General features: G+C 40.2%; 1 protein-coding gene across 1 annotated transcript in view; it reads left to right on the top strand.

Moving 5' to 3' along the window:
- Window positions 1-14,194: 14,194 nt before the first annotated feature.
- The window catches only part of TNIP3 (TNFAIP3 interacting protein 3), a 63,940-nt gene continuing 62,493 nt past the window's right edge, over window positions 14,195-15,641 (top strand). The window contains exon 1 of the mRNA XM_042812094.1: window positions 14,195-14,215. Within this exon, the coding sequence (XP_042668028.1) occupies window positions 14,210-14,215 (6 nt within the window). The 5' untranslated portion in view covers window positions 14,195-14,209. The remainder of the gene's footprint in view (window positions 14,216-15,641) is intronic.

Raw genomic sequence — 15,641 nt, 5'->3', positions numbered from 1 at the left:
GACATGGATTCTGTTACAGACTAGCATAATGCTTTGTAGGTACCAAAAAAATCTGAATAAAATGAGCAGTTGAACAGAGAGCACTTACAGCTCCTTGCAATACAAACAGCTTGTCATGATATATTAGTGGTACTGAGCACAGGGATCATCTAGGTGCAGACCATGAGATGTCTATTTGGAGCCTCATGGTAGAAGATCTGAGCACGTGGCACAGTGCTAGAGGGCACACATTCGTGTGGGACAATGAACTGATGCAGCTTAGTGCAGTACTTACTGATGAGGACATACGGTCTGTTTTGTGAGGCGCTGGTATGTAAATGGATACAGGAGAGCCACAGTTTGACCTCCTTATTTAGGGTGTCTGGTCTACTCTGTTTACAGTTCAGTTACTAGTAGACATCTGTTTTGAGTTTGTGTCAAGGTGCTGGAGGGGGCTGCTGGGCTGCTTTGAGAGGAGAGGCCAGGACTGTGATGCTGAATATGGTTGGTTCCAATGGCACAGCCAGCTGGCACAGCTGAACCCCTCAGCAGGACTTGGCAGTGCCTCAGGCACATTTAAGAAAGAGTGGAAAACACCAGAGGAGAGAGAAGGAGAAAACAATGAATAAGGAGCAGAGAAGGGAACACCGGGGTCAGAAGGAGGTGGTCTCTGTAGCCCTTGGAAAGTCATGGCTGTTACTTTTCTGAACGACTGCACTTGTGGAGGAGCCACAGCATAGCAGGGAAAGAGAGAGGGGAGTGATAGGGATGAACTGCTGTGTGCTGACCACATGCTGCAACTCATTACCTAAATCTATTGGCAATAAATTAACTGACCCCCAAAACCAATGGGTAAGTGCTCTTCCTGTTTTCATCTTGACCCCTGGGCTTTCTCATTCGTGTTTGTTTGCCTTGTTATGTATTCTCCTCATCTCCTGCAGAGAGTAGAAAGTAAATGAAGATTAATTTAGTTATTTGATGGAGATAAGCAATCATTTATCAGGTGATCTTAATAAAGGAATCTGAGGAGTCTTATCTAATGTTGAGATGAGGTTATTTGGGCTGCGGAGTCTTGTCTCTGAAAAGGATAGATGGAGAAACTGACTCTGAGGTACTTGGCCCTTGTGGGGCAAGCAACACTGGCTGGAATGCTAGTAGAGGCAGTGCTTAGGGTAACAGGGCAGGATGCAGAACCTGGAAGAGGCAGCCAACAGCTGGTATCTTAGGAGTATGGTTTGTGGGAAGGGAAGTGAGAACAATGTTTGTATGTGCATCTGCTCTGAATAGTTTCTTTTTGAAGCGAGTCACCTGTTGCTTTGCAGTCAGATGGAGATAAATATTCCTTTTGTGGAAGACCATGTAATACAAGTACCTAATTCTGCAAAGATGCACACTGGAAACATTATCCTCATTGAAACAGTGCCTGTGAGAGTGGCTTAGTTTAGAAGTAATAGTCCAACTAAGGGAAGTCATAAAAAACTGATGGACAGGATTTATTTAGCTGTGTTTTGGGAAGGAAGACTTAAGTAGCAATTAAGCAATGACCTCATTTTTAGAGGAATATCTAGGCTGATTGAGGCAGCTCAGTAAAATCAAACGCTCCATTTCATTATTCCTTCTGAGTTCACTTAGGTTTTTCTCAGATACTATTTTAAGTGGTGATTGCTGTTTATTAGTTATTGTTGTATGACACTGGTATTGGAACTACTTTGAGAAATGGTTTAATATATTGCAGTTTGGTGTTTACCCCCTTTCAAAAGTGCTATAGACTTCTGACAGTAGAGTTTGCACTTGAAGATATATAGCCATAATTTATGTAATCTATATCTTAACACATACTCTACTAAAGAGAGAAAATACCACAATTAGTGCTTTGACTTTAAGGTTCTATTTGTGCTAAATATCAAAATGAGAAAAATCTGTTCATAGCATCATCCAATTATAGCATTGCTTGTATTAAAGAAGCATCCAAGTGTGCTTGTTTCGGATTTCCTTGATCAAGCTAATCTGGAAACATAACCTGAGGGTAAAATTCCTAGGTTCCTATCTTAACTTAGTGGCCAAACTTCTCATGGTTTGTGTCCAAGTTTCCTGATTATGTTGCAATCAGATTTGTAGCTGTGTGGTAAAAGCTGGAATCAGTTCTTGTTAAACATGAACCTTTCTTTTTTTTTTTTCAAGTAGGCTTTGATTATTCCTAGGCAAGCATTACAAATGGTAACAGAGAAGATGGCATGCCTTAGTTTGGCACTGTATGTTTGCAGCATCTCAGGACAAATTCTCAAAAAGAAACCGAAACAAGCACATCAACAAAAACCAAGCAACCAACGCATCAATCTACAACCCTGAAAGAAAATGGAAAACAAAACAAAACAAAAAAAAACACAAAAACAACTCTTAAAACTCTCAAACCAATAGCAACAAAGAAGTGAACAAATAAAAACAGCCCTGAAGATGATAATGTAAGGCATTGGATTATGGTTAGTGTTTTGGGGAGTGCTGCCTGGATATTTATTGAGATTTTGCAAGACAAGTTTGTATAATAAAGTTTGTAGGTAGAAAGTAAACCTGCAAGTTGCTTGTCTTCAGTCAAAAAGGAAAAACTTAAGTTGAAATTACATAGCTAATAATATAACTGTCTCTTGCTGAAGCTGTATTGCTCTGGTAGAATACCCATTAGAAATCTGTTTTGAGAGGGTAATAATGGGAATAGGGGTTTTAAAGGGAAGCATGCCCCAAATGTTGGATTGCTGGGCTGAGGTGAATGGGATGAGGTTCAAAAAGACCAAGTGTGGGGTCCTGCACTTTGGCCACAACAACCCCATGCAGCACTATAGGCTTGGGGATGAGTGGCTGGACGACTGTGAAGAGGAAAGGGACCTGGGGGTGTTGGTTGATGCTTGGCTGAACATGAGCTGACAGTGTGCCCAGGTGGCCAAGAGGGCCAATGGCATCCTGGCCTGCATTAGAAATAGTGTGGCCAGCAGGAGCAGGGAGGTGATCATCCCCCTCTACTCAGCACTGGTGAGGCCTCACCTCGAGTACTGTGTTCAGTTTTGGGCCCCTCACTACAAAAAAGACGTTGAGGCCCTGGAATGTGTCCAGAGAAGGGCAACGAAACTGGTGAGGGGTCTGGAGCACAAGTCTTATGAAGAGCAGTTGAGGGAGCTGGGATTGCTCAGTCTGGAGAAGAGGAGGCTTCTTCAGTTGTAGCTGCACTCTACAACTTCCTGAAGGGAGGTTGTGGTGAGGAGGGGTTTCCTCTTCTCCCAGGCAACAAACAGGACCTGGGGAAACGGCTACAAATTGTACCAGAGAAGATTTAGATTGGACATAAGGAAGAACTTTTTCTCTCAGAGAGTGGTCAGATGCTGAAATGGCTGCCCAGGGAGGTGGTGGAGTTGCCGTCCCTGGCAGTGTTCAAGAGGTGTCTGGATGAGGAGCTACAAGATATGGTTTAGTTTGTGGTAGCAATGGTAATGAGAAGACTGTTAGACTAGATGATCTAACAGGTTATTTCCAACCTTGTGATTCTATGATTCTATAAAATGAAAGGGAGCTGTCAGAGCAGAAAGTGGATGAATGCTGATGTGAGCAAGCAGAGATGGTCAGCTGAAAGATGCACTTAAGTACATATAAACCTTGTCCAGAATTCAGCTGTCTAAGGCTTAGTTCCATGAAGTATGAATATAAGCACATGGCTTAGCTTTAAAAAGTCACTGAGCTTAGAGTGTCTGGCAAAGCCATGAATAAAAATGTCCACAATTTTGTTTGGATTTGTTTCTTACTATGATAGAAATAGCAACTCATGAACACGAAGGAAAAATCAAATTATGAAGTATGAGGAGGAAAAAATTGAGATTTAAAAGACAGCAATTAGAAAATACTGAGTATTGGTTTGGTCCAAGGAGTAACAGGAGGCAGCCTCCCTTTTCACATTTCATGATTGCCATGCCAGTAGGGACGAGAAATGTTTGACCTTTCTGTATACTGATTAAATTTTTAACAAATATATAAAAGTCATCTGTTATGCTGCTTGTGAAATGGTAGAAGCTGTTTAAACAGTAGGGAGGAGGGGATACCTAAGATGTGGGAGGAAAATGAAAAGAGCTTTGAGATAGGGAACTAGATTATTATTGTCTGGAAAACAAAAGACCAAGTAGGTGAAAGGAGGAGACCTAAAAGCTCTATTTTATGTATGTGTGTGTGTGTGAATATATAAAAAGGGTAGACTGAGTATTAACTGAGTCTACCCTTTTTATATATTCACATACACACACACATAACTGAGAAAATTCAGAAACATATTAGCAATTCTGGAAATTATCAGCATCTAAAGGAACAGGACAAAGAGCTAGGAAGGGTGCAAGATGCCCTTTGATGTTCTTCAGAAAGGAAGTGGTGGAGTGTAGTGGGAGCTCAGGATGAAAGCAGGGCATCAAGAGCAGCCACCCAAGTGGATTGTGTTACATTTGCCCAGTGAGAACAGGAGAAGGCTTTCCTGAAACAAATGGAGAAGGAGAGAGAGAGAATTCTCTGCGTTCTTCTTAGCTTGTTGCATCAGGCTTGTTTTAAGGTTTTGCAAGGCACGTTTTCATTTAATATCTTAAGTGGGGTGTTCTTTGTTGTAGATTCTGTTTAATAGCAGTGTTTTAAAGCTTATGTCTTTGACAAACAGATTTAATCCACAAACAAAGCAGGCTTAAACTGCTTATGGCCCTTCAGAGACATCTAATTTTTAATTTTATTTATTTATTCTGTCTATACCAGAAGTCCTGCTTTGGATGCTTTAAAACTGGCTTTTGGAGATCTTGCTGGAAGTTCTGGGCATCGTTATTTTACTCTGTTGAAGCTCCAGTGGAGTTAACAGTTTGAAGTTATTTTAGAAGTGCCTTTGGTGACTTGAGGCAAGAAGGAATGTATGCTATTACTATTCAGTTAATAATCTATTACAAGTGACTCTAGTTCTTGAAATTACTAATACATGAAGACCTGTTGAAAACATATGTAGATGTTCTCCAATGCCGTAATAAATTCTGGTCTGATTGGCTATCTCTAGTTCTGTTGTTAGGAAGTGATAATGTCTTTACCAATTTGTGATTACTGCTGCTTGCATGGGATTGTTATGGGATTTCTGATCTTTTTTTGCTTGTTTGTTTCTCCCCTCTGTCTTGCCAAGAGTGGAAGTTTTCCCCTTTCTGACTTGTTTGCAAGCAGCTGCAGTGATCAAAACTACCTCTCCAAGCCTTCATTTTTATAGAGTTGTGAATGTCTGCTTAAAAAATATTAAATGCAGGCATAAATATATAAATATAAGTAGCAATAACAAAAATTAAATCTGGAATAAATTAATGCTCAAGGTATTTGATATCATGTATGTGTAGATGAAGCTGTACATCAGAACTAATAGTGAAAATGCTTAATTTAGATTCACTGACTGCATTGTAATTCTGTAATAGGAACATCTGCAGGAATAAATTACAAATGTAGTAGGCTACTCTCCTCCAGAGTCGCATAATAGTTTGTCATGAGAGCTTAAACACATATCCCTCCACAGCTTTCCAGCTGCAACAGGGAGTACAACAAAAACACTGTCAATCCAAAGCAGTAAAACTTGGTTTCTATCACTCATAGAAATACAGATGAACAGTCCTGCAAATCAAGCTGACTTGCAGCAGAAATGCTACCCTGTAAGCCAGGATTGTTTTTGAGAAAGTCTGAAGATATCTACAGCTAACATCTGCATGTATAACAAGCTTCTAGAAATTTAGTAGAGATGCAAACAAACTTCTAGACTTGGGTCTGTGCACTGTGGGGTGCTTGAAGATCAAATGAAATCTTGGAAGAGATCTGCTGCATGGAGAAGATTCAAGTAATCTTACTGACACATCAGCCTCTTCCATTTCTAAGACAACATCTTGTCTTGCTGATTGTGGTCAGATTTTCTTACAGGTGTTCTCTTGTTAGACATCCTGTTTCTTAGCCTGTTTCTTACATGCACTGACCACAACTTTTCCCTCTTCGTCCAAAATATATCCCTGTAGTTATGAATTACACTAGCTTATAACCTTTCTGGTCCCAATACATCTTACCCTTACCAATTTTTCATTACTTTTTGGTGTGGCATAATCCAGTTAACCCCAAGTTAGCAAGTAGCATCATGAGTAGCATTGCAGATCTATATACATATCTTTTTTTTAGTTTGTATGTATTTTTTATTTTCTGTTGAACAAAGTCTTAATGTTATAAGTTAAAATTGAAGGTATAATGTTAACCATTTTGTTATGTGTGGTCTAAACAAAAAGGCTGTCAGGCATTTACTTGTATATCACTGTAGTTTTCCCTCTTGAAATTGGTATCCTGGCTATCACAGAACCACAGAGTGGCCTGGGTTGGAAGGGACCTCAAGGATCATGAGTCTCCAACCCCCCTGCCACATGCAGGGCCACCAACCTCCACATTTAATACTAGACAAGGGCTCCATCCAACCTGGCTTTGAACACCTCCAAGGGACGGGGATCCATAACCTCTCTGGGCAGCCTGTTCCAGCACCTCACCACTCTCATAGTAAAAAGCTTCCCCCTGACATCCAACCTAAATCTCCCCTCCCTCAACTTAAAACCATTTCCCCTTGTCCTGCAGTTATCTACCCTTTCAAAGAGTTGATTCCCCTCCTGTCTGTAGGCTCCCTTTAGGTACTGAAAGGCCACAATAAAGTCATCTCACAGCCTTCTTTTCTCCATTCTCCAGCTCCCTCAGCCTGTCTTTGTAGGAGAGGTGCTCCAGTCCCCTGATTATCTTCAGCTACTTCTGTTTATGCTACTTCCATAAATATTCTACTGTTACATATATATAACCTACTGCAGAATCAGACTTAGTTTTCCTGTAGTATCATAGATGTACTGTTTTAATTTAACTTTTTGCTTCAACAGTTCATTGAAGCAAAAATTAGTCAAGGTTAAACTACATTTTCCAGAAAGGAATGATGAACTCTTTGCTGTATAAATGAAGCAGAAGTGCATCGACTTTCACATCCATCTCACGTGAGGGGAAAAAGACTTTGAGGTGCTTTATTTTAAATGTTGTGCAAGCCAGTTGTTTTGCAGGCAAATACTTGCTGATGAAATTATGTTAGTAAACTTGCCTGCAGTTTTAGGGAAAAAAAGTTCTGCTTGTAAAAGGAAAACAAAAAAGGATAGCTTTTTAATTTATTTACTCTAACATTACTTTGCTTCTTCATTATCATTTTTGACTGTACTCCACTGGGATTCTTCCAGATGAACTCCACGAAGTCTATCTAACAAAATTTGTCTTGAAGGTATATTTTTCTTGGTTCATAACTCCTCGGCTTTGCTGATTTAAATACTCTTTTCAGTGGTTACCGTGAATAAGATTTTGCTTCTGAGATCACATTTGGGAAGGTGAGAAAGCAGCCTGAAGGATTCTTAAACCTTTACAAAAAGGCAACTCGCAGTCTTGTCCCTCTGTTTACTGGTACTCAGCTGCTTGTGTACAATGTCAGTACCAAAATCCCTGCTGATTTCAGAGCAATAAGTAGAATTTGAGATAAACTCCACCATAAACAAACCTGAATGATCACTATTTGCAGCAAAGTCTGAAGTAGAGCGTTGGGTGGTGTGATGAAGGGCTCCCATTGTGAATGCTGGGAAGGTTATTGGCTGGGCTGCAGCTTATGTGCTTTCTGCTGTGGAATGGATTTGTTTGCAGAACACGTGGTGGAAGGGATACAGCTGTGTTTACTAAATGTCCTAAGAAGTATATACTAAGATTGTATTTAGATGGAGGCAATCTTTTGGCATGAAAATGTGCAGCCATGTTAAAATTCTGAGGTAGACAAATAGAACTAGGAAATAAAACAAATTAAAAAATACCAAGTTATATGAAAAGTTCTCCTCTCGGGAAAGTATATATAGCTGTCAGATACGTTTGATATCAAGGCTGGATGTGGCCATCATATCATGAATGGCTTAGGTTGGAAGGGACTTTAAAGATCAGCTAGTTCCAACTGCTTGCCATGGGCAGGGTTGCCAGCCATTAGGTCAGACTTCTCAGGAACCTTGAATGCCTCATCGTAACAGGGAAGGGGGTGAGATGGGGGTAGCATGGAGAAATGTGCAGTAACATATGTCATGGACCAAGTCAGGCAGCACTGATGAAGTTGTTGAGGCCGCTGTGGTAAAAAAGATCATCTGTGTTTGACATTATTGGGCTAAACAGAAGATATTTCCTCCCTTTCTACCTGGCCTTGAATTAGCTTAAGCTTCCAGGTGCTTATCAATGTTCTCAAGGTAGCTTGCTTGTACTATATGTTGTTATTTCTGAATCTGACTTGGCATACTTACAATTTGTAGGAATTTAGATAGACATTTCTCAGAAATGTGCCAATTGACCTGGAACTGATGATTTTCTTGCTTCAAATAACAAGTGCTAATGTCTGCCTTGACTGTAAAAATAACATCTGAACTATGACTTATAAAAAGGACAGTAATTTTCTTCTGTGAGTCTTTGTATGTGTGACAATGGAAATCTCTTGTTCATCTATTTCTCACCTCTTGCCTCAAACGTGGCTTTCATAGATGCATCTGCTAGGCACCAAAACTCCCCCTAAAACCTAAGTATCATTGTTTCTTTCATAATTGAAGAGACTTAGAGACCATGCAGTCTATAGCAAGAAAATATGAAGTGTCTGCATGACTAGAGTATTACAAGATGTTCTACTAAATGTCATTTTAAAGCTGCGTCCTCGCTCAGGCTTGATTTGTAGCAGAAACGTTAGAAAAAGTCCCGTCCATCTACAGAACTCCGAATGGCTGTGTTGTGGCACAAATCAGGCTGTAGATGGCAGCGTTGCTGCATGCCAAAGGCCATTGCCTGCTCGCTCAGCTTTGAAAGGGTTTGATCGGAGCTTTTGAAAACATGTATTTGGTATAGGATATGGCAAGGGTTTGATAGCGCTCATTTCTCCTTAGAATTGAATATCAGGAAGATACAACGTGAGAAGTGTTAAAATGTGCATGCAATGGTGCTTCCAAATGCATTGGTTGCGTGGTTTCCTCTCTTGTAGGAACAGTAAAATCTGGGTCTCTTTCAGCTCCCTATGAGAGCTGCATTGACAAATAATTTCTTTAAAAGAAATTCCTTATTTTTATAAGAATTTCCTTACTGGGGGGTTTGGATATCTTCTAAGAGATTTCTAAAAATACTACTATAGCAACGATGTTCTGGAAGACACTGAAAAACCACACAAGCTGGTAGAAATAAGTCTGGATTTGTAGCCCTCTGGCCTTATGTGGAAGACATTCCTATACAGGGATACAGGCCAGCAGTTTGACTTTGTGTAGTGGATACGCTTGTTATTTTTATGGTAGTCCTACTGAAAGACATGACAGTAAATAAAAGCAGGTTTTTGAGGTAGTGTTTTCCTTTCCTTTATTAATTGTTTGGCTGTTTCTGATAGTAATTACACCTTGAATAATTCCAGGAATTAGGGTTGAGGTGAAAAACAGATGGGATGAGCTTGATGTGACAGCTAAATTGCAGAGACTGATAGAAGCATTGGTGCAAGGCAAGGCAGGCTGTGCGTCACTTCTTTAGCTGTCCTGCCTGGCTTGGCTACCTTCCAGATCTGAAGCCAAGTACAATATGATTTAAAAAATGATAATAATTAAGAAAGTATCCAGTGACTATGCTGGGAGGTTTTAATTACAAATTTACGGGGATTATCGGCCATAGTCTCTGTAAGTCTTTTCTTGGTACTGCCAGCTGCATTTAGGCCACTGGTCAGGTCTGCAGTTTGCAAAGAATCATTATTCTGTCCCTTGCCTGCACATAGGTGTACTAACAAGGTTTCCATCTTTCCAGTCAACATTGTTTTTGCATCTTGATCAGGTAATGGTCTAGCTCGGTATGCCTGTCCAAGGCATGAATTAAACCATATTGCTGAAGTAAGTCTGAAAAAAAGTCCTTGGCCCATACTTCTGTAGCTCTTGTAGGCAGCTGTTCATTTGGCACATTGCCTCACAGTCCTCTTCCCATGCTGGATGCTTGTTTATATTCTCTGTCCCCCAGTGTGTGAGGCTGGCCTGTTCCCTGTGCATCTAAGTCACGTCACAAGAAAGATGAAGACCATGGTGCCTTCAGGGGCGAATTGTGTATGAGATGGACCTTGAAGGAGTAACTAAAAGGACATCTTTGAGCCACAGGTATGTAGTGGAACAGCCAATTCTCAGTGAGGTTTTGGTCCAGTTTCTGGAGATGGTCCAGAGCAAAGCAGATTCTGATAATTACGCTATTTCTAAGGTAGCAGCAAGTGGAGGCTGCTTTTAAGCCTCAGATCTACAGAGAGGTTTAGCTCTCTGACTGAAATTCTGTGGAAGTGAAATATATCTGAAAGAAAGAGAGCTCAAGGAGCAGTAAGATGGAAGAATGTGTTTGAGAATGTGTTTGAGGGGTGTAAGGGAATGAGAAGTCCTACTCTTGAGAATGTATAACTTTTTAAAAATCTTGAGTGGTATGGCACAGGAAAGAAGTATATTTATTAAAATTAAAACACATAAAAAATGTTTCATGCGTATGTAAAGTAAAAAGGCAGATAAACTTGCTGAGTTTACAGTAATCAATCAGCTATTTTGAAAAGACTTAGGTGGCAGTCATTGAAAGATAAGGCAAAGCACTCTTTTAAGAGGCATATTACTGAACTACAGAACTACTGAATTTTTCTTAGCATATCATGTTTCATTTTTTTCACCTTACACGGTGTTGAGCTTGGAAAGGAAAATATCAAGAAAGCATCATTAATTCATCAGCTAGAAACAGAGACTGAAATATAGCTGGCAGTAAAAGCATCTTCAGTCTTATTAGGACAAATTTTGATTGACTGTTCTTGGAAAGGAATGCTATTTCAGTTTGTCACAGTTATTCTGGGTAAATGGTTATGGGCAATACTGCTTTCACTTCATGTTTTTGATTCCACAAAATTACGTCTACTGCTTTTGCAGTAACCATCTTATAACTTCCTGGGGTTTTTGTTTTTAATAATACATTTTAGCAATTACAAATGCTCCTAGAGCTTTTGTTCTTAGAAATTGTACTGCAGTTACTGTTATCTGCTTTATTTCTCCGATAGATGACCCTAAGTCATTGTGAAATTACTTCTGCATGAAATACAAAAACCTTAGAATAAATATTCTTATTTATACTTAGCCATGCAGAATAATTTCTTTCCTTATTCTGGGAAATGTAAGATGGCTACTTCTTATGGATTGCATTTGAACCTACTAGTGCCAGCATTCTAATGTACAAATCAAGCAGATAAAACACTTGAACTCCAATTGAGACCAGTTGTATTTTGTGCTCTTGTATTAACTGTGTACAGGCTAATAGAAACAGTATTGATATTTTATACTTGCTGTATTTTTTGTTTTTATTATATACTTTCTATGTTATAATAACGTGTGTACTCAACTTTTTGTTCCTTAAAGCCAGTAACTGGATGTTTCTCATACCTAAACTAGTTAGAACTGTGTTCCAAATTCTGATGAATTTTTTTTTAAGGCTAAGAAATCCATTTTGTGGTTTCACTTTTAAGAGTCTCTCTGCCTCAGCTGGTCTCTGTAATGAGGACAGGGTTCATTAGCAGCTACATTGAATGCTATTGCTCTGAAAAGATTTGATAGATTGTCTCAGCCTTGCTGGTTCTTGTGGAGAATGAAATAAGGGAGATGTGATAATTTACAAGATTCTCTCAAAAAATAAGGAACAGTCCCTATTACAAATAAATTTGGATGAATCCTACAGATAGCCTGAGCACATGGGATTTGATTGCTTGTATTTCTGGGAGTGCCCTTTGGAATTTGGCCATTGGCATGCAGATATAGGAAGTTGAGTAATTTCTGCAATAATCAGCTAATCACCATGCATTGGCTGCTAGGCAATAAGCAATGTAAGTCATTAAACCTGGTATTCATTAAATCTGGTCTTTCTGGAGCAAGTGAGTAGGTCAATGATACATCTCTGTGCTGTTCAGTTGTGAGTAAATATAGCATCTGCTAAGGCTGTAAACTATTTTTTTTCATATAATAATAATAAAAAAAAAAGGCTCTGGAATGTAACCTTCAGTGATAGGCATTGAGTTAAAAGATGGGTTTAAAACTGAGTGATGAAAATGAAATGAGACATTATCACTAGCACTCATGTGGGACTGTGGCAGATCTGATAGTTGATTTTTCTTTTTTTTCCCTCTTTCTATATTAGGAGTCTTAAAAGGGGGGCAACACAGCTTCTTTTGATTCTTCTGTAAAACACAAAACCTGCTGCAAACTTCTGAGCTATTTCCTTGTAAGTTGTTGCCTAAGTTGAATTACACTCCCTGTTAATCAGCATTTACTTGATTCATTCGCTGTTCAAATTATTGCTTAATAGGCCACATCTTAAGTGACAGAGGTGTACAAATAAGTATGTTTTTGTCCAGTTGTCTTTGTTTTTATGATTTCCAATCTGTCTGTAACATCTTCGAGGAACAGGAAGCAAAGGTAGGGAAGGGTGTTTCAGGAGGCTTTTGGCTGCTGCATCTCTAGTGACACCTTGTGGGATGTTTTGCGGGATCTTCAATTTCTCTTCAAGGAATAAATAAACTGAAATACTTATTTGATAAAAACTTGTCCAGACATTCCACAGTGGGATATGGTTAAGTTTTTACACCGGTCTGGAGTGTTGCTCTCCCCAACCTCAGGAATGGCATTTTAACTGGGAGTTGGTAGGAAGAAATGCAAAACCAAGATGCTATTTGGCAACTAAGGACAGCAAAGAACTGAAAGATGGTACTTGGTTCATCATATTCTGATTATGTTGGATTTTCCTTCACAACATTTTTTAGGTTTGCTATGCTCTAGGTCAGATCTTCACCCAAGTGATGACACCAAGCTGAGTGATGCGGTAGACACATTTAGAAGGAAGAGATGCCATACAGATGGATGGATCTTGACAAACTTGAAAGATTGGCCTGTGTGAACCCCATGAGGCTCTGCATAGCAAAGTGCAAGTTTTTGTACTTAAGTTGGAGTAATCCCAGATATGCAAACAGACTGGGAGAAGAACTCCTTGAGAGTAGCCTTGCTGAGAAGGACCCAGGGGTCCTGGTGGATGAAAAACTGAACAAGCACAGCTCTTGCAGCTCAGGAGGCCAGTGGTACCATGGGCTCTATCAGAAGAGGGGTAGCCAGCTGGGGCAGGGAGGTGATTGTTGTTCTCTACTCTGCCCTTGTGAGGCCCCATCTGCATCCAGGTCTGGGCCCCCAATACAGAAAAGACAGAGAGTTGTTGGAGAGAGTCCAGAGGAGCCACAGAGATGATCAGGAGGCTGGAGCACCTCCCCTATGAAGACAGGGTGAGGGAGCTGGGCTTGTTCAGCCTGGAGAAGACTGCTGGGTGACCTTGTTGCAGCCTTCCAGTACCTAAAAGGAGCCTATAAACAGGAGGGAAGCGAACTCTTTACAAGGGTAGATAATGGCAGAACAAGTGGAAGTGGTTTTCAGTTGAAGCAGGGAAGATTTAGGCTGAATGACAGGGGGAAGTTCTTTACAGAGTGAGTGGTGAGGTGCTGGAACTGGCTACCCAGAGAGGTTGTGGATGCCCCATTCCCGGAGTTGTTCAATGCCAGGTTGGATGGGGCCCTGGGCAGCCTGGTCTAGAACCAGATCTGAGATTGGTGGCCCTGCCTGTGGCAGGGCAGTTGGAACTTAGTGATCCTTGGGGTCCCTTCCAACCCAAACCATTCTATGATGATTCTATGATTCAGGTTTAGAGCTGAGGTTTCAGAACTGAGATAGCAAATTAACTGAAATATCTTTTCTCAGCATACTGTATGTGTTTCTCTGTTTGTTTGTTTGTTTGTTTTAACTGATATATAAGTGGTTTTTACTTGAAAATAATTGCTAATCTTTCTGAATTATTTGGCAGTATAATCAGACTTTTAGTCCTGCTTCTGGAACAAGAAACAAGTACCACAGCACTCCAGCTGATGTTTTGCAAACAGCAGTTAAAATGGAATCTCCAACAGAGTCCTGGCTTATGATTTTTGTTTTGCTAGTTTTTCCCCAGTGTGAAAGGATGAAGCCTATTGAAGTAACCTCACCTTGCTGACTCAGCTAGTCATAAATGCAACAGAGCTTCACATCAGACTGTTCCTCTGAACTACTCTAGGCAAAAAGGGATGGAGGTAATGCACTTGAAATAAGCAGGTCCTTTGGGATATAACTAACACCTTAGCTTATTTTTTTTCTTGAAACATTAATCACACCACAAACAGCACCTTCCTCCCCCCCTCCTCCCACCCCCAAAACCTATTTGACTATTTGGCATGCTTTTAACATTCCATTTTGTGTTGCACCAGGTAAGACAGTAACTTCTTTATTTAGCTTTGAGTTCTGGGTATGTAGTAGCTTTAAAAGTAACATCTATACAGTTTCACATTCTGTGGCTACATGCCACTAATAGTTGTTCCTGGAACTTGAGGACTTCCAGTGATATGTAGTCTATATGAAGGTTACAGGGTGAAAGTTGTCATTTTCATCAGTGAGATTTGTGAATGTCATGAAAAATAAGTATTGGATGTTTTTTCTTCTGCTCCATTGAAGGCAACAAGACCTTTCAGTTCAGTGAGTTCAGAACCATACTGTAGATGCAGAGCAGATGTAAGGTGAAAGGAGAGAGCTGGGGAAGACCTTTCCCAAAGGTGCTCAGAACCCAAGTATGAGTAGGCGGTGAGGTGAGCTGAGGCAGTGGAGAGAACTAAGTGGTTTTTTTCTTCAGATGTATGACTTGTTATTTTCAACAGAATTTTGAAGCCAGTAGCGATGATTTTCCAGAAGTGAAGCAGTAATATTGGGCTGGAGAAGAACGACCAAGCAGAGTCTGTTCTACATCAGCACTCTAAAGCAGATAGACTACTGGGAATACAAGGTGTGATGCTGCCTGAAGGACAGGCACATAGACATTCAGGCCATACATCTGATCTGTGTCCAGCATAAAGTCCGGGGTACTGATCTCTAGTGTGTCAGCAACTGCTTGTGATACAAACACAGCACAAGCACCAATGCTTGCGGAGTAGGCTGTTCCTCTATGACATTTGTCTTTCCTTGTGCTTGTGGGTGAGGCCAGGGTGCCCAGCTGTGCAGAGGGTGGAATGGAGAGCAAATGGGCAACGGATTTTGGTAATCCTCTGTGTCTCGCCTTGCCTGAAAGCATAGGCTCCATTCTACAAGGAGGGCTCCTCTGCAAAGCTGAAGTTTTTGCCCAGTGCCTGGGAACAGTGGTAAAGGGAAGACTAGCTGTTGCTGAAGTTGGATATTGATTGATTGAGGGGCAGTAATTACACATCCTTCTCCTTTCCTTTGGTGCACAGTATTTTTACTCTTGTCATTTTCATCAGAAACTTAATTTTGCAATTAATATGACTGTTGTAACTAGTGGTTTTAATTAATTATTATTTTCAAATGGGTCACTTCTTAGAAAATTTCTAACCAGATTCATTGCTGTGCTTATAAGGGAGGAGACTATAATGTGAGAAATGTAGCAAAATAAATCTCTTGAAAAGTGGTTGGAAAACAATACCAATATTTAAAAAAAGATTTACTGTTGCTGCC

The sequence above is a fragment of the Centrocercus urophasianus genome, unplaced genomic scaffold (assembly GCF_019232065.1).
Source record: "Centrocercus urophasianus isolate 14NV4802_14NV808 unplaced genomic scaffold, USGS_Curo_1.0 seq_13, whole genome shotgun sequence".
NCBI classification, from domain to species: domain Eukaryota; kingdom Metazoa; phylum Chordata; class Aves; order Galliformes; family Phasianidae; genus Centrocercus; species Centrocercus urophasianus.
The sequence above is the reverse complement of the archived record's forward strand: the minus strand, read 5'-3'. Positions and strand labels throughout refer to the sequence as shown.